Source organism: Pristiophorus japonicus, chromosome X (assembly GCF_044704955.1).
Source record: "Pristiophorus japonicus isolate sPriJap1 chromosome X, sPriJap1.hap1, whole genome shotgun sequence".
Classification (NCBI taxonomy): domain Eukaryota; kingdom Metazoa; phylum Chordata; class Chondrichthyes; family Pristiophoridae; genus Pristiophorus; species Pristiophorus japonicus.
Window position 1 is genome coordinate 26563782 of NC_092010.1, and position 22707 is coordinate 26586488.

The 22707-nt window shown below is 46.1% G+C and overlaps 1 protein-coding gene across 3 annotated transcripts in view; it reads right to left on the reverse strand.

Annotated features, from left to right (window-relative positions):
• LOC139240933 (acid-sensing ion channel 1B-like) overlaps positions 1–22707 on the reverse strand; it is a 357576-nt gene that overhangs the window by 74939 nt on the left and 259930 nt on the right. For all 3 annotated transcript variants that reach the window (XR_011588759.1, XM_070869476.1, XM_070869477.1), the window contains exon 5: positions 15460–15516. Coding sequence is in view for 2 of the 3 variants with exons in the window: in XM_070869476.1 (XP_070725577.1) it covers positions 15460–15516 (57 nt within the window). In the remaining variant the exon portion in view is untranslated. The remainder of the gene's footprint in view (positions 1–15459; positions 15517–22707) is intronic.

Sequence of the window (22707 nt, forward strand, 5' to 3'; positions counted from 1 at the left end):
AATGTGGGAAAATGTGAGATTATCCACTTTGGCAGAAAAAAATAGAAAAGCAAATTATAATTTAAATCGAGAAATATTGCAAAGTGCTGCAGTACAGAGGGACCTGGGGGTCCTTGTGCATGAAACACAAAAAGTTAGTATGCAGGTACAGCAAGTAATCAGGAAGGCAAATGGAATGTTCGCCTTTATTGCAAGGGAGGTAGAGTATAAAAGCAGAGAAGTCCTGGTACAACTGTAGAGAGTATTGGTGAGGCCACACCTAGAGTACTGTGTGCAGTTTTGGTCTCCGTATCTAAGGAAGGATATACTTGCATTGGAGGCTGTTCAGAGAAGGTTCACTCGGTTGATTCTGGAAATTAGGGGGTTGACTTATGAAGATAGGTTGAGTAGGTTGGGCCGATACACATTGGAGTTCTGAAGAATGCTTATTGAAACATAAAAGATAATGAGGGGGCTCGACAAGGTGGATGCAGAAAGGATATTTCCACTCATAGGGGAAACTAAAACTAGGGGACATAGTCTCAGAATAAGGGGCTGCCCATTTAAAACTGAGATGAGGAGGAATTTCTTCTCTCAGAGGGTTGTAAATCTATGGAATTCTCTGCCCCAGAGTGCTGTGGAGGCAGGGTCATTGAATATATTTAAGGCGGAGATAGACAGATTTTTGAGCGATAAGGGAGTAAAGGGCTATGGGGAGTGGGCAGGGAAGTGGATCTGAGTCCATGATCAGATCAGCCATGATCTTATTAAATGGCGGAGCAGGCTTGAGGGGCCAGGTGGCCTACTCCTGCTCCTATTTCTTATGTTCTTAAGCCCCAACAACCCTGTCTCTTTTCTAACCACATCTACCCACCTTTTTACAGGGGCTTATAATTCCTCCAGCAAATATATTTGAAATTTTGCTTGAAACACTGAAATCTTCACAAATAAATTTAAGATGTGACTAAGTGAAATGAAAACCAGTCATTCTAATGGAAAGTTAATTTATTGAACAACCAGGGATACTCATACAACCTACTAGTTGAAGGGAAATTTGAGGGGGGTGAAGCCTTCACTAAGTGCCAAAGGTGCAAGGTGTAGACAAATTTCTTAACTACGAGAGGAAGTTTTTTCCCAATTTCTCTCCAGAACCACATCCAATTATCTCTTGGATCCATTGAACCCATCCTTCACTCCCGAGTTATTCCTTTTCTAAAAATGTCGACATGTCTTACTCCTAATTCCCTGATCTTTCACTTGGTGGCATTTGACCCCTTCGCCATGGTGTAAAATTTGCCTCAATCAACTCCATTACTTGCCTCCATGTAGTGTTGAAAACTTCAAATTGAGTCACCTCAAAGTCTGTGCTTTTGCAAAGAAAAGAACTTCTTCAACCTTCCCTCACAAATGAAATGCCTGACATCGGGACCATCTTGGCTGCTTGCCTTTGTAGCCTTTCAAGGGCAAGAATATATTTTCTATGATTAGACTGGATGTAAATAAATATCAAATCGCTTGTTAAGGCTAAGTTTGAACCCAAACATCAGAGGTGAAAAGACAATATTTTAACCCTGTGCACCACCCAGACCCCTTTTGAAACACACAATAAATATATTGATACATATGTATATATTCAGATATTTTGTATTATCTTTTGTCCTAATTATTAAAGTAATACTGTGTTTAAAAAAACACATGGTGTAGCAAGCAGTGGAACACAGCGACTGCAAGGATTCAGAGATTGTTGGCCAGCTGGATAAAGAAGGACTTGTACCTTGAAAGCAATCTGTTGGACATCCTGGGTGTCAAGACCAATAATACTTCGACACAACATAGTACCCACACTTAAAAGCATTCTAAAGTTTGTTTAGAAATGCTCACATTTATCAGAACTTTATCTTTATCCTCCAACATTCTCCCTCCCTCTTCTGAAGATGCTGATTCTTACTGGGGTACAGCTCCACAGGCATTGGCCAATGTCTGGTACCTTGCTCAAGTGGCCCATTCTCCACGTGAGTGTTAGCAGACTATGGTCGGGGGGCGGGCGTAAGTGGGGGCACCAAAAAAAATCAAATCCTCTTCTCATCCAGTGACCACACATGCACCTTCTAGCTGGAGTCACTGCACAGCAATCAAGAGTAGGGAGCCTGGCTGATTTTTCCTCTCGCTGGCCCATGAATACTGAGGTTAATCATAGCGTTACTATCAGTATCCCAACATGGATCAGCTAACTCTGTAAAGACTGGGAATCAAGCCTGGGATCTTCCTGCTCTCCGTCACTCAGTACCACCCCGCGCAATGCCACTTGGGGATCTTTTTAATGATCTAAGTGGTGTATTCAGCTGAGAGTTGTTAAATATCAAAAACTCATTCAAGACTTGCAGACATAATAATTGGACAACATCACAATCACTGCTTCATTTAACAGCAAGCTGGATAACAAATAAACTTCAGCAATAATTGCTTGTTGTTTTGGTTCTGATTATTGCTGCTGTGTCTCACCTATTTTCCCACAGGACGGGGCACCCTGTGTTTAGTAATGGAGGCTAGCCAGAGGTGTTCTGCCATCTTGTTTTTATCTGCAAAGATTTCTGGGTAACTGGGGTCACCACAGACTTGGTTTCTGGATAAACCTTATTCGCTGTGGTATCATTCTGGTTTACACAATGGAACTGGCACCTTAGGAGGCAAGATTTACACAGGCGAGATTTACATTGACTGGGGAATGCTCAACAGCTGCACTCAAGGAGCTTTTACAGGAAGGAATGCCAACCAATGACAGACGCGTGGTTCTCAGCCTGTTGGCTGCGCTCCTTAATGCGAGCGACCTGACATGCAGGGAGCCGGTCGCACTGCAGCTCTCTCAAAGTCTGGGTCCAGAGAATTTGCCAGTCAGGTTAAGGCAACTTTTTCCAGTCTCACATATTTTCTCTCACAGTCACCATGGTTATACAGTGCTGCCCAGCCGCCTACAGGGAGCAGCTCTTCACGCTGCATGTAAAAGGGTGAAAGAGCACTACACCGTAGCCACTCCCTACCCAAACATGAAAAGGTTAAAGTGTCATTAGATTTACCTATAATTCTTATTAAAAATAAGTACATGGCCAAAGTAAGTGAATAAGGAATAAGAATAGACGTAGTAATTGAACAGAAAGAGGAGCATGATGCAATGCAATGGAACGGGTTTGGCACTGAAGGTTAAATTCTCCTTTTAAAGGGTCACGGCCTTCTTAAAACTTTGTTTGGCAAACCATTATTGATTTACAAATACATGGCGCGGTGACCAAAATTGTGACAATAAATATTATACTAACTTGGATCCCGACATTGTTGTAACGGAAATGATGCATTGCGTAAAAGTTTGCCAACTACAATGCTTCTTTAAGGTAACGTAGTCAACTTCTTTCATCGAGAATTCAAGACCACTTCCAGCGGCCAGAATGCAGCATTGCCAAGAGCCCAGAACAACAATATTAATACATTGCCAAAACGCTGCCCTGGGACTGGCATACATACACTGAACTGGGGACAATCCGAGACTTTCAAATCAAGGCAATCTTTCCTCCATTCCTTTAGTTAAAAATAAAATTGAGAATCTTTGTTGCTTCCACTGAAACATGTCAGACAAGTTCAGGGAATTGGCAGCAATCACAGCGGCCTATGGGATATTGAGCAAGCCCTTGTAATGATGATAGCTGCAATACAAAGACCAGATGGGAGCAGCCGGTAGCAAAGCAAGATGCTTTGAGCTTTGTTGGGAGAGCGACACAAAACTGACCTACCTGTGCCTCTTTCCCGCATTAATGCCATCATTTGGTTCCAGTCTTCCACATAGGACAGCTCCAAAATCACTGTCCTATGCACGCACATTAATGCCAGGCTGGCATGGTGCCACTTGCTGTTCTACACACTCCTGGCTGTGAACGTGCTGGTGTCATCACTTTACTGTGTTACTAGAGGTGCAATGGAATCGTTTTGATTGCTGTACGCAGTGGTTCTCTTTGATCTACAGATTTCTTTTCCTACTTGACTGCAAAATCGCCTAAAATCGATGTATGCGCTCTAAATGCGGCATTGTAGGTGGCAAAGGGTAGTCTTTTCTGGGCAATGTAAAAGCATTTAGTTTGCTGGATTGCAGTGCAATGTGGTGCAAGTAGTTGACTGCAAAGTGCAGTGTGCTTTTTTTGCTTGCAGCCTAAAATTATGTCCTTTTGCTGGCTGAATCCCTTTGCACGCACTGTAAATGGCTGCCCGCAGACTGTAGTATTGAGGGCTATTTAACCCATTGTTCGGAGTGAGCCTTTGGCGCAGTGGTAGCGTTCCCGCCTCTGGGCCAGAAGGTGCATGATTCGTAAACCCACTCCAGACAGTCGCAGCGAATGGAGTCGGAGCTCCAGCTCGGAAATCTGGGTTGACATCCAGCAGGATATTCGTGTCCAGTGGGTATGGGTGGCCCCCCTCATCATATGAGTTATGGCAGCCCATAAACCCGTCCCGCCATATTGGACTGACCACCCTATCAGCAGGTACACAGCCATGGAAGGAGTGTTAACACGATTAATCAGCCTGCAAATCCTTAGACTACTTTGTACGGTTCTCCAAAAGGGAACCGCAAGAAGACACGAGGAAAAGAAAGAATTGAATTTTTACAGCACCTTTCACGGCCACCGGATGTCTCAAAGCGCTTTACAGCCAATGAAGTACTTTTGGAGTGTAGTCACTGTTGTAATGTAAGAAGAACCCATTGCTTAGCACGTTCAAATTGCTCAGTGCAGGAGTGGACAACTGGCCTCTCACAAGCTGCTCCTCTGTGTCTGAAGTGCAGCTCTTGTATGTGCCTGCCCATGCATTCAGTCCCAATGTGAGAGATACAGAATGTAATCAGCCACAATGCACAGGCAGCTGTCCTTGCATTCTGACCTCTATATTTTGAGCGAATTGCAATGCCTGAATGTGCCAACCCATCCATTTGGGAGGCTGCTCAGCTCTCGAGCAATAACCTGGTCCACAGCCCAGCAAAAAGAGCAAAGCCCCCACAAGCACAAACCTTTTGCACATTGCCAGCCCTTGTAGCAAAAAGCACACCCGATGGTGCTAGCTGGAGTGGGAATATGAAGCAAAAAAACAGGTTGCTGCCAGTAAGGGAATGATAGACAAGGAATGAGGAGATGAGAAAGGGAGAGGAGGAATTAAAGAAACAGGCAAGGATAGAAGAAATGAAAGAGGGAGAGAGGAGGAGAGAAAGGAAGAAACAGGGAATGAAAGAGACAAGGAGGAATGAAAAAGATGGGGAAGGAGGGAATGAGAGTGATAAAGAGAGAGGGAATATTTCCTTCTGATTAGCTAGGTATCTGACAGTTGTGGAAACCCATTATTATGTTTAAGACTCTCTTAAACCCAACGACTGCGAAATCCATAGAAGTAGAATTTCTCTTTACTCAATACAAGAGTGCACACTCTCTAACAACCTTCTTAGCGAGGTCCAGACAGCTTGGGCACAGGTTGGCAACAGCCAAGGCTTTTTGGGAGCCACACGTGTTCGCAGGGGTTTTGCTGGTGCTTAGTCAGCAAGAACCATACAGTGTGACAGAGCAGGGCACCACTAACTGGTACTGTGAGGGTGTTGGCATACAGGGTTATCTGGAGTTGAGTGCGATAAATCTCAGCCCCGAGTGACAGGTCTACCTCACTAGATCCCATTAGTGAGCCAGGTTGGCGAGTCAATCACCAACAGTACCTTAGGTCTGTCTCAACTTAAGAACATAAGAATTAGGAGGAGTAGGCCATTCAGCCCCTCGAGCCTGCTCCGCCATTCAATAAGATCATGGCTGATCTTCTACCTCAACTCCACTTTCCTGCACTGTCTCCATATCCCTTGATTCCCTTAATATCCAAAATTCTATCGCTCTCAGCCTTGAATATACTCAATGACTGAGCCTCCACAGCCCTTTGGAATAGGGAATTCCAAAGATTCACCACCCTCTGAGTGAAGAGGTTTCTCCTCATCTCAGTCTTAAATGGCCGACCCCTTATTATGAGACTGTGACCCCCTGGTTCTAGACTCTCCAGCCAGGGGAAACATCCTCTCAGCATCTACCCTGTCGAGCCCTGTAAGAATTTTGTATGTTTCAATGAGATCACCTCTCATTCTTCTAAACTCTAGAGAATATACGCCTAGTCTACTCAATGTCTCCTCATAAGACAATCCCTCCATCCCGGGAATCAGTCTGGTGAACCTTCATTGTACTCCCTCTATGGCAAATACATCCTTCCTGAGGTAAGGAGACTAAAACTGTACACAATACTTCAGGTGTGGTCTCACCAAGGCCCTATATAATTGCAGTAAGATGTCTTTACTCTTATAGTCAAATCCTCCTGTAATAAAGGCCAACATATCATTTGCTTTCTTAATTGCTTGCTGTACCTGCATGTTAACGTTCAGTGATTTGTGTACAAGGACACCCAGGTCCCTCTGAACACCAACATTTCCCAATCTCTCACCATTTAAAAAATACTTTGCTTTTCTATTTTTCCTCAAGCTGCTTCGTCACCAATCCATCTCTTTGCGTGAGATGCTTTGAGAAAGAGACATTCCCACCATGACTCCCACTTCAGGATGTTGAGTGATAGGCCAGCGTACACCAAAGCCCCCCCTCACCACAACTGTTTCCCCATTGTCACAATTCCCCCTGTAGCATGCCTCGGAGTTCTGAGCCGTGCCTTCTATGCCACAAGCTTAACCTACATTGAGACTTTGCTGAAGAGTGATAGTAAAGGGCCAAAGTTGCCCTCGCCCCTTCTCAGTATGATCCCAGAGGACTGTATCTGTGTTGAAGTAGGCATTCACCGGAATCCAGGGACTGATATGAATCAACAATCGGGACATTCACCCTTGTGTTTCCAATCAGTACTTTGGAGATCCCAACTCGAGTCGTGCCCAGCCATAATCCTGTGCACGAAGGCAATATGGTGAGTAGAGCCCACGAGATCTGCAGGCAAGTCTACCAATGACACACTATCTGTCAAAAGAAGTGCCACAATTCCTTCAGAAATACCCAGGGTACTCCAAGACTGCCCCTTACAATGCCGTCCAATGCATCATTGGTAAAGACATCGAATCAGATGGGCAATAGCAGACATCCTTGTCACACTCATCCTATGAGGGAAGTAATTTCATCAGCCTCTCACCTATCCTTACACCAATCTTGGGGCTGGAGATAAAATCCAAGCCATGTGCTCCCAGTTCCCATCTCCTTCCTGATGAGCCCAGAAGGCACTAGGTCAAAAGCCTTATGAAGGTCAATGAGTGCAATGTATGTGGGCTCCCCGAGCCCTAGGCTTTCCATGATTTTGTATGAAGCTACAACCTGTCCTACTCGCTCCTCTCGAGAGCAGGCCTCCAAAACATTTGAAATACATGCTGTGGCAACCCAAAGAACCACGTAAAGGCTGGGGTCGGGAACACTGAAGTCTGTATGCCTCAAATAGAATCCGTGTCAGCTGTGGCTCAGTGGGAAGCACTCTTGTCAGTAGGTTGTGGGTTCAAAGTCCACTCCAGAGACTTGAGTATATAACCCAGGCTGACACTCCAGTACAGTGCTGAGGGAGCGCTGCACTGTCGGAGGTACCGTCTTTCAGATGAGACATTAAATCGAGGCACGTCTGCTCTCTCAGGTGGACGTAAAAGATGCCATGCACTATTTTGAAGAAGTGCAGGGGAGTTCTCTCTACTGTCCTGGCCAATATTTATCCCTCAATCAACATAACAAAACAGATTATCTGGTCATTATCACATTGCTGTTTGTGGGAGCTTGCTGTGTGCAAATTGGCTGCCGCGTTTCCTACATTACAACAGTGACTACACTCCAAAAGTACTTCATTGGCTGTAAAGCGCTTTGAGACGTCCGGTGGTCATGAAAACCGCAATTGTAATGCCCCTATTTAAAAAAGGCGGCAGACAGAAAGCAGGAAACTATAGACCAGTTAACCTAACATCTGTCGTTGGGAAAATGCTGGAGTCCATTATTAAGGAAGCAGTAGCAGGACAGTTGGAAAAGCATGATTCAATCAAGCAGAGTCAGCATGGTTTTATGAAAGATAAATCATGTTTGACAAATTTGCTGGAGTTCTTTGAGGATGTAATGAGGGTGGATAAGGGGGAACCAGTGAATGTGGTGTATTTGGATTTCCAGAAGGCATTCAATAAGGTGCCACATAAAAGGTTACTGCACAAGATAAAAGTTCACGGGGTTTAGGGTAATATATTAGCATGGATAGAGGATTGGCTAACTAACAGAAAACAGAGAGTCGGGATAAATGGATTGTTTTCCGGTTGGCAAACAGTGACTAGTGCGGTGCCGCAGGGATCGGTGCTGGGTCCTCAACTATTCACAATCTATATTAATGACTTGGATGAAGGGACCGAATGTAATGTAGCCAAGTTTGCTGATGATACAAAGATGGGTGGGAAAGCAAATTGTGAGGAGGACACAAGAAATCTGCAAAGGGATAGACAAGTTAAGTGAGTGGGCAAAAATTTGGCAGATGGAGTATAATGTGGGAAAATGTGAGGTTATCCACTTTGGCAGAAAAAATAGCAAAGCAAATTATAATTTAAATGGAGAAAAATTACAAAGTGCTACAGTACAGAGGGACCTAGGGGTACTTGTGCATGAAACACAAAAAGTTAGTATGCAGGTACAGCAAGTAATCAGGAAGGCAAATGGAATGTTGGCCTTTATTGCAAGGGGATAGAGTATAAAAGCAGAGAAGTCTTGCTACAACTGTAGAGGGTAGTTATTGGTGAGGCTACACCTAGAGTACAGTTTTGGTCTCCATATTTAAAGAAGGACATACTTGCTGTTCAGAGAAGGTTCACTAGGTTGATTCCAGAAATGAGGGTTTGATTTATGAAGATAGGTTTAGGTTGGGCCTATACTCATTGGAGTTCAGAAGAATGAGAGGTGATCTTATCGAAACATATAAGATAATGAGGGGGCTCAACAAGATGGATGCAGAGAGGATATTTCCACTCAGGGAAAACTAAAACTAGGGGACATAGTCTCAGAATAAGGAGCCGCCCATTTAAAACTGAGATGAGGAGGAATTTCTTCTTTCAGAGGGTTGTAAATCTGTGAAATTCTCTGCCCCAGAGAGCTGTGGAGGCTGGGTCATTGAATATATTTAAGGTAGAGATATAGACAGATTTTTGAGCGATAAGGGAATAAAGGGTTATGGGGAGCGGGCAGGGAAGTGGAGCTGAGTCCATGATCGGATCAGCCATGATCATATTAAATGGCGGAGCAGGCTCGAGAGGCCAAATGGCCTACTCCTGCTCCTAATTCTTATGTTCTTATAAATGCAAGTCTTTTTTTAGTTCCCATTTTTAAAGGGCAGTGCCAATGCAAGTTGGCAGCTCCTGGCACTGATCTCCAAGGTCATCACCATTCTGCCCCCACCACCCACTCCTGTCCAGAGGAACTTTTTGAAATTCTGTTTGCACGCCGTCCATGTTTCCCATTAGCCAGGTCGGTGCAGTGGGAAGTCCACTTCCTCCCTGGATACTGGTTCATTAAAACCTTCAATCTGTACAGCAGTCTGGCATTTCCAAGCTCCATGCAGGTGACACTTTGCTACAGCCCTTTGAGCTGGAGGTCAATTCAGAATAATGTTCTCTCTAGACTCAGGCTGCCCTTACAAATGTGTGGCGAAGGGGGTGAAACAGAGAGGAACAGAGAGTGGAGGTGAAAAAAAAGTGAGAATGAGAGAGGGAATGAAAGAACACAATTCAGCTTTCAAGTAATTCATTGCAACCATAGCACGTCAGAAGTCACATTGATGGGCTAGCTTTCAGCATGTCTTGCCTGTGTACTTGCCGTTCCAATAAGAATTTTAGTGAGCATTCTATTAAACTATTAAAACTATTAAACCGTGTAACCTATTGCTAGCATGCAATTTCTATTTCTTATTCTGGAGTTTGGAAAGGTTGGCCAAATCTGTCCTGGGTATTGTAGCTTCTTGCTGCTGTGGTTTACATTCCTGCTGCTGTGTTATACCTTCTTGCTACTGCTATACTGCGCATTGCAGCTTGCTGTCGCTGTATTGTACACTGCGCTGCCATATTGTGTACTGCAGCTGTTGCATTGCCATTCACAGTGGCTCTGTTGAACTTTGCTGCTGTATTGCACCTTGCAGCTGCAGTCATGTGCCTTGCTACTGTTGCATTGCATCGTGTTGTTATTGCATTGTTTCTTGCTGCTGCACTGCACTGGATCTTTTTTCTGTTACATTGCACCTTGTTACTGCTGCATCGTACCTTTGCGCTGTAGTATTGCACTGTACTGCTGTATTGCACACTGCAATTTGCTGCTGCTGTATTGCAATTGTTGCTGCCGTATTGCAGCTCACAGTGGCTCTATTATACATGCTGCTGTATTACATTGTACTTTGCTGCGATATTGCACCATGGTTCAACAGCCAAGTGTTTTGCACTCCACTTTGTTACTTTGCTGCGACAGCCATGTACTTTGCTACTTCTACGTCGCATCGAGTTGCTGTATTGCATCTTGCTGCAACTGCATTGCACCTTGTTGCAATGGTGTTGCATTGTACCCATTTACTGTGTTGCAGCTTGCTGCTGCAGCACTGCACCTTGCTTCTGATGCACGGTAGCTTGTTACTGTTGTATTGAGCCGTGCCGCTGCATCACACCTTGTTATTATATTGCAACTTGTTACAGCTGCATTATACATTGTCGCTCACTGCTGCTGTTTTGCATCTTGCTGTGGTTTGCATTGTACTTTGCTGTTGTATTTACTTGATTGCGTTGTACCATGTTGCTCCTGTACAGTACATCACAGCCTGTTGCTGCTGCCCTGCATCTTGCTGCTTTTGTACAATATTTTATTGCTGTATTGCGCCTTTCTGCTGCAATGTCCTCTATTGCGGTTGCATTGCACTTTGTGCTGTTGTCTTTCACCTTATTACTGTTACTGTGATCTACCTTGCACTGCTGTACTGCTCCTTTGCTGCACCTTGTCCTTACTGCATTGCATGTTGTTGCTGCATTCTTTGTTGTTACTATTTTGTATCTTGTTACTGCTGCTGCATTGCACCTTGCTGCTGCTGCATTGTACCTTTTGTGCCGCTGCATTGCATTTTGCTGTTGCGCTGTACATTTTGCTGCAGCAATGCATCTCATCATTGCACTGTACCTTTCTGCTGCTGTACTGTACCATGTTGGTGCAACTTCACTGCTCGTTGTTGTATTACATCTTGCTACAGCATTACATTTTGTTGATGCATTATGCCTTGCTGCTGCTGTGTTGCACCTTAATCCTGTTGTATTGTGCCTTCTTGCTGCTCCACTGTAGCTTGCTGACATTGCATTTCACCCTGTCCAGGCAGCATTGTACCATGTTGCTGCTTGCTATTGGACTGTGATTTGTTGCCGCTGCATTTCACCCTGCTTGGGCTGCATTTACACTTTGCTGCCACTGAGTGCACCTTATTGCTATTGCATCGTACGCTGTTGATTCTGTAATGCACCTTGCAGCTGCTTTATTGTATGTCACTGCTGCATCGCACCAAGCGGCTGCGGCATTTTACCTTGCTGTCCTGCATTACAATTCTTTGCTCCAGCATTGTGCCTTGCTGCTGCATGGTATGCTGTGGCTGTATAATGCCTTCCCATTATTGTACTGTACCTTATTGCTCCAGCATTGCACCTTGCTGTTGCATTATATCTTGATGCTACTGCATTGGCCCTTGCTGGAGCTAAATGGTACCTTACTGCTGCACCTTGTTGTTGCATTTCCTATTGCAGCTACAACAACTTGTATTTATATAGCACCTTTAACGTAGTGAAACATCCCAAGGCGCTTCACAGGACTATAATGCGATAAAAACTTGACACCGAGCCGCATAAGTAGAAATTAGCGCAGCGCTTGGTCAAAGAGGTAGGTTTTAAGGAACGTCTTGAAGGAGAAAAGAGAGGTAGAGAGGCGGATTGCTGTATTGCAATCGTTTGCTTTATTTATTTCAACATCATACTTTTCAAGTTGCACGCATAACTCTTTCTTTAGACCATTGCTGGGTGGTAGCAGTGTTGACGTCATAAAATGCATAGCAGCACATCTGCCAGGTAGCTGTAGTGACTGTTCTTTATGAATAAGTAACATGACATCCTAATCAGAAAGAATTGTGACGATAGGTCTGCTGGGCAACAAGGAGAGGGACATGCCTTGTACAGACATGCCTGTTCCCTTACAAGTAATACGAGTGCACTAATGACTGGCCAAGGTATTGGTGCCCGCTGGGTGCGCTTCGACCTAACATTGTCTCATCCAGCAGCCAGTGCCACCACCATCGTTTAACAGTTCACCTGCGGAGTGCACAACTCTGCAAGATGCCAAATGGGAGGGTGCCGCACTTCTGAAAGGAACACGTACACACTCTGCTGTGGGCAAGTAGCTGCTGTGGAGCTCTATGTGTGATCTGTGTTGACTGTGCGCGCCGAACCACCACAGCACATGTCACAGTGTCAGCCGCCAGAGCAATATTCTGTTGGATAACAGTGGATAGAGCAGAAACACTGTTTGCTGCTGCTTGTGCAATGTCCATCATTTCCTTACATGGTAGGCTTAATGTATAGTGTGTGCACATGAAATGACCACAAATCTTAATCGTTCTATTTTAATTTATTTTCTTTGGCTACCACTGGGCTCATGATCACCTCATGGCCACTTCAGGGTCACCTCATGATTGCGGCCAGATCTTTGCCCTCCATGCGCTGGTCCAAGTCTCTCTGCTCGTGCATGCAGCACAACCGCAGTCCCTCGTGGCGTCTCTCCTGCGCACGTCCTGCTGCTGTTCTTTATTGCGTGTTTGTGATTAACTCGGCAATCCTGTTTTCAGAGGCGAGCATCGGGATGAACCGTGCCACTGTACTTTGCAAGGGGTGGCTTTTCCAGGCTTGTTTGCCAGCGGGAGACGAGTTGGGAAGACCTATGGGCACGGAACAGAGTTTAATATGCGTGGGATCGTGTCACCACAACAACCAACATCATGCACCAAAAACACTGCTAACCTCCACATAAATTACCTGTGCTGGCCCTCTCCCAGTGGTTTCTGTGCGCAAGAGCCTGGTTGTTGTCCTCGCTTATGGATCTCCAGTGTACCTTCATCAGTAGCCCCAATGTCAGTGTCACTTGTTAACCCTCGGATGGTCAGTCCTCACCCATGGGATCCTTGCAGCCAGCAGCATCTTCTGCGAGGCTGGCAGCGGTACGGAGGCACATTGTAGACCTGTGCCAGGCCACTTAGCCAGCATGGCGTGTGTCTCTTCAGAGAAGCGACAGGCCATCTGACGTGAGCTGCCCCCCTTCGCGCCCATCGCCCCCTCCCCACCGCCGGTTGTGCTGCCTGAGCAACTTCAGAGTCACGTGGTACCGTTCAGCTGTGTGGGATCCCCCTGTCTGCCCAAATGGAGGGGAATGCCTTTTGCTCGGCGGGGGGGGAGGGGGGGGGCAGCAGCACGCTCCAGCCATGTGCTCTGGTGGCACTGGTACTTTGTGAAAGCTCCAAGTCCAGCCTGACCTTACGATAAGGAACAAGAAAAACAAGTCAGTATAGCAGTCAAGACAACATCTGATAACACGTAACAGTTTGTAACCAAGGAGGCCCTTTTGGCCTTGAGTATTTTTGCAGCAATAAGGAGCGGGTGGGAAGGGAGAGTCAGCGAGGGCCAGAGGGGCAACAACAAAACTGCTCAGTGCAGACTTGCCATCATGCAAAAAAAATTTGACAGTTCCACAAATTTCTTAACTGAAAACATGAAGCCAAATTAACATATGAGAGAGGAGCAGGACTCAGATTTCTTGTTCTGTCGCAGCTGGCAAATTTGCATTGAACTCAACAGAGAGTTGGGCACCATGTGGATTGGTAAGCCGAGTGCAAAGCACGCTTCCGAAATACCGCGAGATGGAACACACAAGCTACACGGTGGCCTAGAATGGCATCGGGAAGGTGGGCCGGGTAGCGGGGGCTGGTGAGCTATCGTCATGGTGCATTGCCGAGTAATGGTGCAGCGGCACTTGTGCCCATGGAATGAAGCGCGCACGGTAACGCTCGCGGAGCCGAACGAACAAGAAGTTCTGTGCCTCATGAGCGCATCGGGCGAATTGCATGCGGCAGCATTGAGAAAACAAATTCAACAGTACATAATATCCCACTGAGGCAACAAAGAAACAAATGTGATTTTTTTCCCCCATTTATTGGTGATAAAAATATTGGAGGCAGGACAATAAGATGGTTTGAGTGACAGTCACACATCATGCAATCGGATAATGGAGAGCTTATTTGCTTTCCAATTGCCGGGGAAGGCGGGGCGCCATGAGGATGGATGTGTCAGGCATCCAATGGTGGAACATGGGGGCGGGGCGTTTGGAGGCGGGAGGGTCATGTGATGAAACCTCCAGGAGTACATCCAACCGGAGTTGGCAACCCTAAGGACATCAGAGATTTGTAAATTCATTTCTGGCTGGGGATCGACAGGCCACAGTGAGACATTCGGTGATAGATCTCAGAGCTGGAATCAGCCAAGCAGCTCACTGCTGAATTTGACCAAAGTCATTACCATTTTAACCGGTACCTAAGCTCTCCATTGTAGAACATCAACTTTTGAACGGAGATTCCTTCATCAAAGACTTGAGTTGGCATCCTCATTACAGTTCGAGCCAATTTATATGGAGTTCTGACTGAATTTAACAAGGATTGCTTTCTCCGCTAAGGCTTGAAAATAATGATTTGCCCCCCACTCCCGTCACCACCCCACTATCTGGTACGTCATTGGAGGTCGAAGCATGAAGCAGCAAAGCAAAGTTTTATTGGCTGAAATGTCAACCAAATTAATTAGGCTTTGAGATAAAAACAGAAAATGCTGGCAATAAACAGCAGGTCGATCAGCAGTTGAAAGAGGAAGATGGGTTCATGTTTAGGATGGAACTTTTCATCGGATCCCCCACAAACGTCTCCTACTGAAGCATTAGCCTGTCTTTTCTCTTCACAGAATCTGCTGAGTGTTTCTAACTCGTTCCTGTTTCTCTTTCCAACGTGCAACCTTTGCACCGTTTCTCTTTATATCTACTTACTATTGGGTAGATTTCTGATGGCAATGCATTGACACGTAGCAGCTAAAGTTGAAGTGACATTCCTAGCATTCCAGCAAAGGCAAACCGGGATGTCCTTAGAACAAGAGTAGTCATTGACAGTCCACCAATAGCAAGTAAGAAAAGAACTCAGCTGAGTTCAACCACCATCTCATTTTAACATGCCTTCCCTTTCGCTCTTATTTTAAGGGGAGTGTGCTTTGTTCACCAGAAATGTTGTCAGTCACAGTTGGAAAAAATCCACCACAAGCAACTCAACATTAACCTTTCCACTGGCCTCAGAAACAGTTAATAAAACACAAGAGGTCCTTACCTAGGGCAGGGTCTGCGCACTCTCTGTACTGTTCCGGTGTACAATATGGAGCATCACCTAAACAGAGAGGAGAAAGTTAGCCGTCAGGAGACTTACACACGTCAATAAATGCTTTCTAAGGAGGCCATGTACATCAATAATTTCATTGAAATTCTAATGACTGGAATTACTTTTCATTCCGAAAACGTCTCTGAAAAAATCTTTAACGCACAATCACTCTAAACTTGCAAGATTAGACAGATAAGCACTCACAGTCTCCAGTTCCACTCAAGCCCACCACATAAAAACGGCAAGTCAGGAGCAAGAAAAGGCCAATTAACCCATCAAGCTTGTTCTATCCGGGCTCTTTGTCTGATTTTCCCATCAAGCCTCAGTGCCACTCAGCACTACTCTGACCCGTACGAGGCACATGCACGCGATCTTTTCTGGGCCTCCGCGCAGGCTCGGTGCTGCTTTCGCACATGCCTAACCATCTCCAACGGTTGTAACTGGACTCTCAAGAGGAAAATCAGCACCACAAATTCAAAAGGTAAAAGATGTCAAACAAAAGATAAGAGGCTAGAAATTACTGTGGCCAGCATTGGCTAAGAAACACTTAATGATGCTACTGCTCTGTCCTCTATTTTAACATAGGAACAGGAGGCGGCCATTCAACCCCTCTAGTCTGTTCCGCTATTCAATCAGATGATGGCTGAGGATGAATATAGCTTCTAGAGGAATAGAATTGAAAATCAGGGAAGTGATGTTAAACTTGTATAGAACCTTGGTTCGACCATACTTGGAGTACTCTGCACAGTTCTGGTCTCCATATTATAAATAGGATATAGAAGCATTGGAGAAGGCGCAAAAAAAAGATTTACAATGATGATATCAGAACCGAGAGGTTATAACTATCAGAAAAGATTGAACAGGCTGAGTCTCTTTTCTCTAGAAAAGAGAAGGCTGGGGGTGACCTAATAGAGGTCTTTAATATTATGAAGGGGTTTGATAGGGTAGACGTAGAGAAGATGTTTTCACTTGTGGGATGTTCAGAACTATGGGTCATAAATATAAGATCGTCACTAATAAATTCAATGGGGAATTCAGGAGAAACTTCTTGACCCAGAGAGCGGTGAGAATGTGGAACTTGCTACCACAGGAAGTGGTTGAGGCGAATAATATCGATGCATTTAAGGGGAAGCTAGATAAATATGAGGGAGAAAGGAATATGTTGATGGGGTGAGATGAAGTAGGGTGGGAGGAGGTTCTTGTGGAGCATAAACACCGGTATGGACCAGTTGGGCTGAATGGCCTGCTCTGTGCTATATATTCTGTCTAACTTATTTAAAATAGGCGGGTTAGTGCCTCAATTAAAATAGTGGATAGAGGAATGTCATAGAAACAAATTAAGAGCTTTTTAAGAGCAAATTAACAGTTATTTCTAGCCTAAGAGCAGAAAGTAAAAAGCGTAGCTCATTCAAAGGGTAAAGAGTATTCAAAACACAAATTGTGCGACATTCACAGAGAGTGGAATAGATATAGAAGAGTGTCTGAAAGGGCAGACTTACATGAAGAGGCAGACAGTGTGAGGCTAAGAGAGAGACAGATATTGTGATGGGAGGCGAAGGTGTCTCCAAACCGTACAGTCAGAGACATAAGCCCCAATTTTCTGATTATTTCCACCATCACTGGTGAGAGTGGGGATGAGGATCAGCATTCTGGGCGGATATTGCACTTGCCAAATCTCTGCCTATCTTGTGCCAATGGAGAACTTCTGATTGGGCAGGAAGCTTGTGCCCAAAAGAGGGGAGAGCTTCCTGAAAATATAATTTAAATGGGTTTAATGAGTATAGGTGCAAATCCCACTGGGAATGAGCGAAGTGTTCAACCTCGCCCCCGCCATTTAAAGCGGAGTTGTCATTTTTAAATTTGGTTTTGTTTTTGTCTTTTTGTTTGACTATCTTGGCCTTACTTTACATTTTCAGCTACGCAATTTCAATTGATTCCATGGGTACTCCTATGGGAACATCATTTTTTTGGAGGAAGAGGAGCAAAGGAAGGATGCCACGCAGGTGAGGTAGCATCAAAGACAGGCAGCCCACACTCATTGTTACCCTGGAAACCAGATCTATAGGCACAGCTGCACTCACCTGGATTCATCCGAGGGCTTTTGTGTTTGCTCGATGAGCAACCAGCAAGAGCACGAGAGAGCCTGCTCTATGTCGCCATGAATTGCCACCTGCGACCACCAGCACAGAACGATATAGGTCAACTCTTGCTATTCAGGCAGCAATCAAGATACCTTTATTTTAAGGCCAATTCATGGTGCTCCTTGTATTTGGTCCACAATGAAGGTTGCATAGTTGGCTCCTTGGAGAACAGGATGCCCTCATTGGCCCCGTCTCATGACACCTCTTTGATAATCACGGACAAGTGCCAAGCACAGATACAATGAGATGCATGCAGCTACCAGAATCGTTACCAAAAAACACCAGTGGTATCATGAGGCAATGCTTTAGATGTCTTGACTGACCAGAAAGTGTTCTACAATACAGCCCAGCCAAAATCTCCAGAATTATCAGGGTTGAGGTGTAACTGTGGAGCATCCAGAAGAGAAGGATAGCTAACTCCAATAAGGTGATAAGCAGGAGCCAGAAGACTCCAACTGTTGAAGCCCCTTACAGACTGTGAGCGTGGTATGCTAGGCTCGCATTGAGGAGACCGTCACCTAAGTCCTCCAACCAACCATCTTATTGACAAGACTTTTATCCATCTTTACTGTGCTGTCACCAAAACATCTTTAGCTACATTGTCCTTGGCTGCAAATAAACTGCTCAGGACTTCATTCCTGTCACCGGAGGATACATTATCAGACAGCACACCAAGAACACTCTCTGGAAATGTTGAACGTTAATGAACTGAATTTTAATTATTTAAAACTGCTATGTGTGTGAGTGGTACTCAGCAGTCCAGTGCTTCCCTTTGGTTACGCTATCGGGTAAATTCACCAATCTTTTTCTCCCAGCCTATGTTAGACTGGAGAGCAAGTGGGAGAATCAGTATGGCAGCGCTATAGCCCTATCTGCAACCTGTACTCCCTTTGAGCAGGGTTTCCCCACTGAGAGCAGTTAATTTACCCTTATATGGCATGTGTGCTCTGGATCCTAACCTCATGTTCCTTCATGGCAGGAATCTGTGCGGCGTCTGGGTGCTGTGAATCAATGGAAGCCTCTTGGGAGTGAGGTGACCCACTACCTGCTTGAGCTGGGTCATACAATGACCCACTGGTTCTCCCATGCCTGCACATGCAGGCATTGCCTGGTCCTGCATGCTTTCTGCCATGTGTGCACTCAGTTGAGCAGAGTGGCTTAAGGGTGTGATTTGCTGTCATCCTGAGAGACCACATCTGCATCCCTATTCAAATGATATTGGTTCAACCCCCCTGCCCCCCTCTCTTTGTTTTCTCCAAACCGTCAATGCAGAATGGCGCTGGCTCTCTGCCTGTAAGTGATCATAAAAATATATTTCAAAATGCAGTTTACATCACTAAATTGAATTAGGTTCGAGGGCATTGGCATAGCTTCCTGCTGTTCTGTCTAAACAGCTTGGGCTAGACTTTCCACTTTGTTCGCTAGGGCCCAAAAAATGGGGAATGTTCCAGTGTTAGCGATGTTGCAGCCTTCATGATCGCTGGAACATCGCCCATTTTTTGGATCGCGACTTTTGGCTCGATAATAGCCCAGCGATGTGAAATGGGCGAAGCGATAGCCCAGCGATGGCGAAGGGTACATAAATTTATTTTTTTGGTTGGCTATATTTTCCCGCGTTTCGGGAGGTCAGGGGTCATCCACACATGCACAGAAGGGGGAGAGAGATCGAGAGATAGAGAGAGAGGAGGAAGGCAGAGACAGAGAGGTGAGAGAAAAGAGAGAGAGAGAGAGAGAGAAAGAGAAAGAAAGAAAGACAGAGAAATATGTCTGACAGCGATGAAAGTGGGAGAGATATGGAGACGGGAAGAGGGCCAAACCCTTCTCTGAGGAGGCCAACGAGGCCCTCGTGGTGGAGGTGCACTCCCGCTGGGCCCAACTAACCAGGGGGGTGGGGGGGAGCGTGGTGGGAAACCAGCACCACTGGCTTACCGCAGGTTATGGGGCGAGATAGCCGAGGTCGTCTCGTCTGTGTCCCACGAGCCCAGGAGCTCCGACCAGTGCCGCAAGCGCTGGAACAGCCTCGTTGCTTCAGTAAGAGTAAGTACGACTTTATACTTTAATAATGCACATTCTAAGTATAATAATCATTATAATGGTAATTCTCCTGGATTGAATGTAAGCTTGTTATTCTAACTTATATAACATATATCATCCCCGTTAAGAACTGGACAGGGCCATGAACCGGTGCCCGTTTTAAGTCTCTCTGGCTGCTGTCACTTACACAGCGACCCAGCATGGACTGGGGGGAGAGCTGCCTTTGCTCACTGTCTGGCCTGGGACGCTTTTGGACATCAGCTACTGTCATTGAATTGTGGACACAACCCCTATTAGCATATAATGTTTGAAACTGTTGTGTATAAATTACTTACCCAAGTCAAGTAGCTTATGCTATGCTCTATTCACGTTCGCAGAGGAAGATATCTAATAATCAGGCTCAGCAGAGGTGCACTGGGGAGGCCCTGCTGTAATACAGACCCTCACCGACCTGGAGGAACGTGCTGCAGCGCTAGTGGGGGCCCACAGTCGAGCGGTCACCACGTGTGGTGTTGCCGGACCATCGCATGCGCCACGTGAGTAATGTGTCAAGCAGTGTAAGAGCCATGTGACATCACTTCATTCTCATATCATAGACGAATAATGTCATGTTACGCATGCAGCCTCTGTGTGACTCTCTGCCACACTCAGGTCGACAACATAAGAACACGAGAGCAGTCCATCTGGCCATTTGTGCCCTTTTCTGTCTGCACCCCATAAATCCTCACTCCCTTATCATTCGGTCTATCTGCGACTGATCCAGCCTCCACAGCTCTCTGGCGCAGTGATTTCCACATAGATGTACTGTCATAGATACCACCATATGATGCATTAATATGTAACGTTTCTCTGCCACATTTATGGGATTAGTGCTGTTCCTCCTACGTATGCCAGCGCGGCGCAACAATGCTTTCTGCTCTAATAATCTCAATTGTGTCTTGCAGCTTTACCAGCTCCAGAGGTGCAACGGGAGGACAGATGCTCACATGGACCTCACCCACTGCATGTGTCATTCACCATGGGTGGTGAAGAGGAGGAGACCACCGAGCCCAAGGAGGAGGAGGAATACCTGGAGACAGAGGAGGATGCCCCTTGCACCCCTCTGTCTGGGGAACCTGCAGTCATGCTGGGGATCCCAACTGAGCAGGTACCGGAACCAAGCGGCATGCAGTTGTCGACGCCAAGGCGCACATTGGGTGCTGTCGCAGACCCCACGGTGGCCGGGTCAGCGGCTTGAGCAAAGGCCTACCCTGGACCACCGCGTGAAGCGCCTGCCACGACTGTGCGAGGAGTCTGTCGTGATCCAGCTCGAGCTGCTCCAGGTGTTTGTGGAGTTCACGCAGGAATTCTCCCGGGTGTCTGCTCGCCAAGTGGAGGCAACGCAGCAGATGATCCTGGAGTTGCGTGGAATCTCCTCCTCCAACCATGCCATGCGGCATGCGTTCTTGGCGATACACAGCGCTGCACCCCAAGCTCCCGTGACCACAAGCACCGGCACACAGGCAGGTCAGGAGGATGCACCACCTCCTGACTCGGAAGGCGATCCCCCCGTTTTGTCTTCCCCGCCAACAGCCCCCCCAACAAGCGATCGTCCCACATGTCCCCCACCACGGCAGGAAGTCTTGCCATCGCTACTGCACGCCGGCTTCGCAGCAGTACCCGGGGACCAAAACGGGTGGGTGAGGCAACGACCCGGGGGGGTGCAGGATCTGGAGGGAAACATGGCCGCAGGTAGCGAGAGGGGTGTACTCTTTTTAATATTGTTCCTATTGTTCACATTTATTGTTGGTGTTGTCGTTTCACTGTTGGGGTGTGGGTTGGTGCGGGGGGTTTGGCGTTTGTAATTGAAAATTCACGTTAAAAGTTGTCATTTTATTAAAACCATTTTATTTCACTTTACAATTGTTGTGCAGTGTCTTCTAATAACGTAAGTTAAAACAGAACATTACTGCAACTGTTGTTAAACAATGTCCAGGCCAGACCAAGTAAGTATGAAACGTCACTTATTTATATAAATATATGAAAACGTCTAATTGTGAGTGTCTCTATCTTTAAAAGGCCCTTAAATAATTCACAAATTATCTAAGCCCCTGTTTAAGAGGCCTCCTGTCATCCTCCGACGTTCAAAATGGTGTCCTTAGTGCCCAGTTCTGTGAGGAAGGCCAGGCAAGAGCAACTATTCTCCAGCGATGTTCTCGGCGAGCGATCAGTCCGGTGATGTGCCGAAAGTTGGGCTGGGCGATGTGGGCGATCACCTCGGCAATGTGAGCCGAAAGTTGCGGCGGACGATGTGTCAGCGATAAGCTCGGCGATGTGTCCCAACTTTCCATTTTTGGGCGATATCAGGCCTTTTTGGGTGATATATGGGCACTAGCCCAGCGATGTGAAGTGGAAAGTCTAGCCCCTTATATATTCTAGCATTCACTCTGTTTTATAATTGCTCTCTCAAGCATCATCTATTGCAAAAAGGTGCAGATATAATTCAGATAGAAGTTAAACTAGATTAAGAAAGGGAGGAGCTAAGCCGGCTTTTTCCAGGTTTCTTTATTCATTCATGGGATGTGGGCTGACAAGGCCGCCATTTATTGCCCATCCCTAATTGCCCTTGAGAAGGTGGTGGTGAGCTGCCTTCTTGAACCGCTGCAGTCCGTGTGGTGAAGGTGCTCCCACAGCGCTGTTAGGGAGGGAGTTCCAGGATTTTGACCCAGTGACGATGAAGGAACAGCCGATATATTTCCAAGTCAGGATGGTGTGTGACTTGGAGGGGAACTTGGAGGTGGTGGTGGTCCCATGCCCCGGCTACCCTTGTCCTCGGTGGTAGAGGTCGTGGGTTTGGGAGGTGCTGTCGAAGAAGCTTTGGCGAGTTGCTGCAGTGCATCTTGAAGATGATACGTACACACTGCAGACTCAGTTACCATCAGTTGTCCAAACCCACTGAAGTTGAAAACGACCCCCTGCGGCTTTGAAGAATTGAAAGAACCAAGATTTATACTGCCCAAGTGAAGGACATGTGAGGAGATAAAAA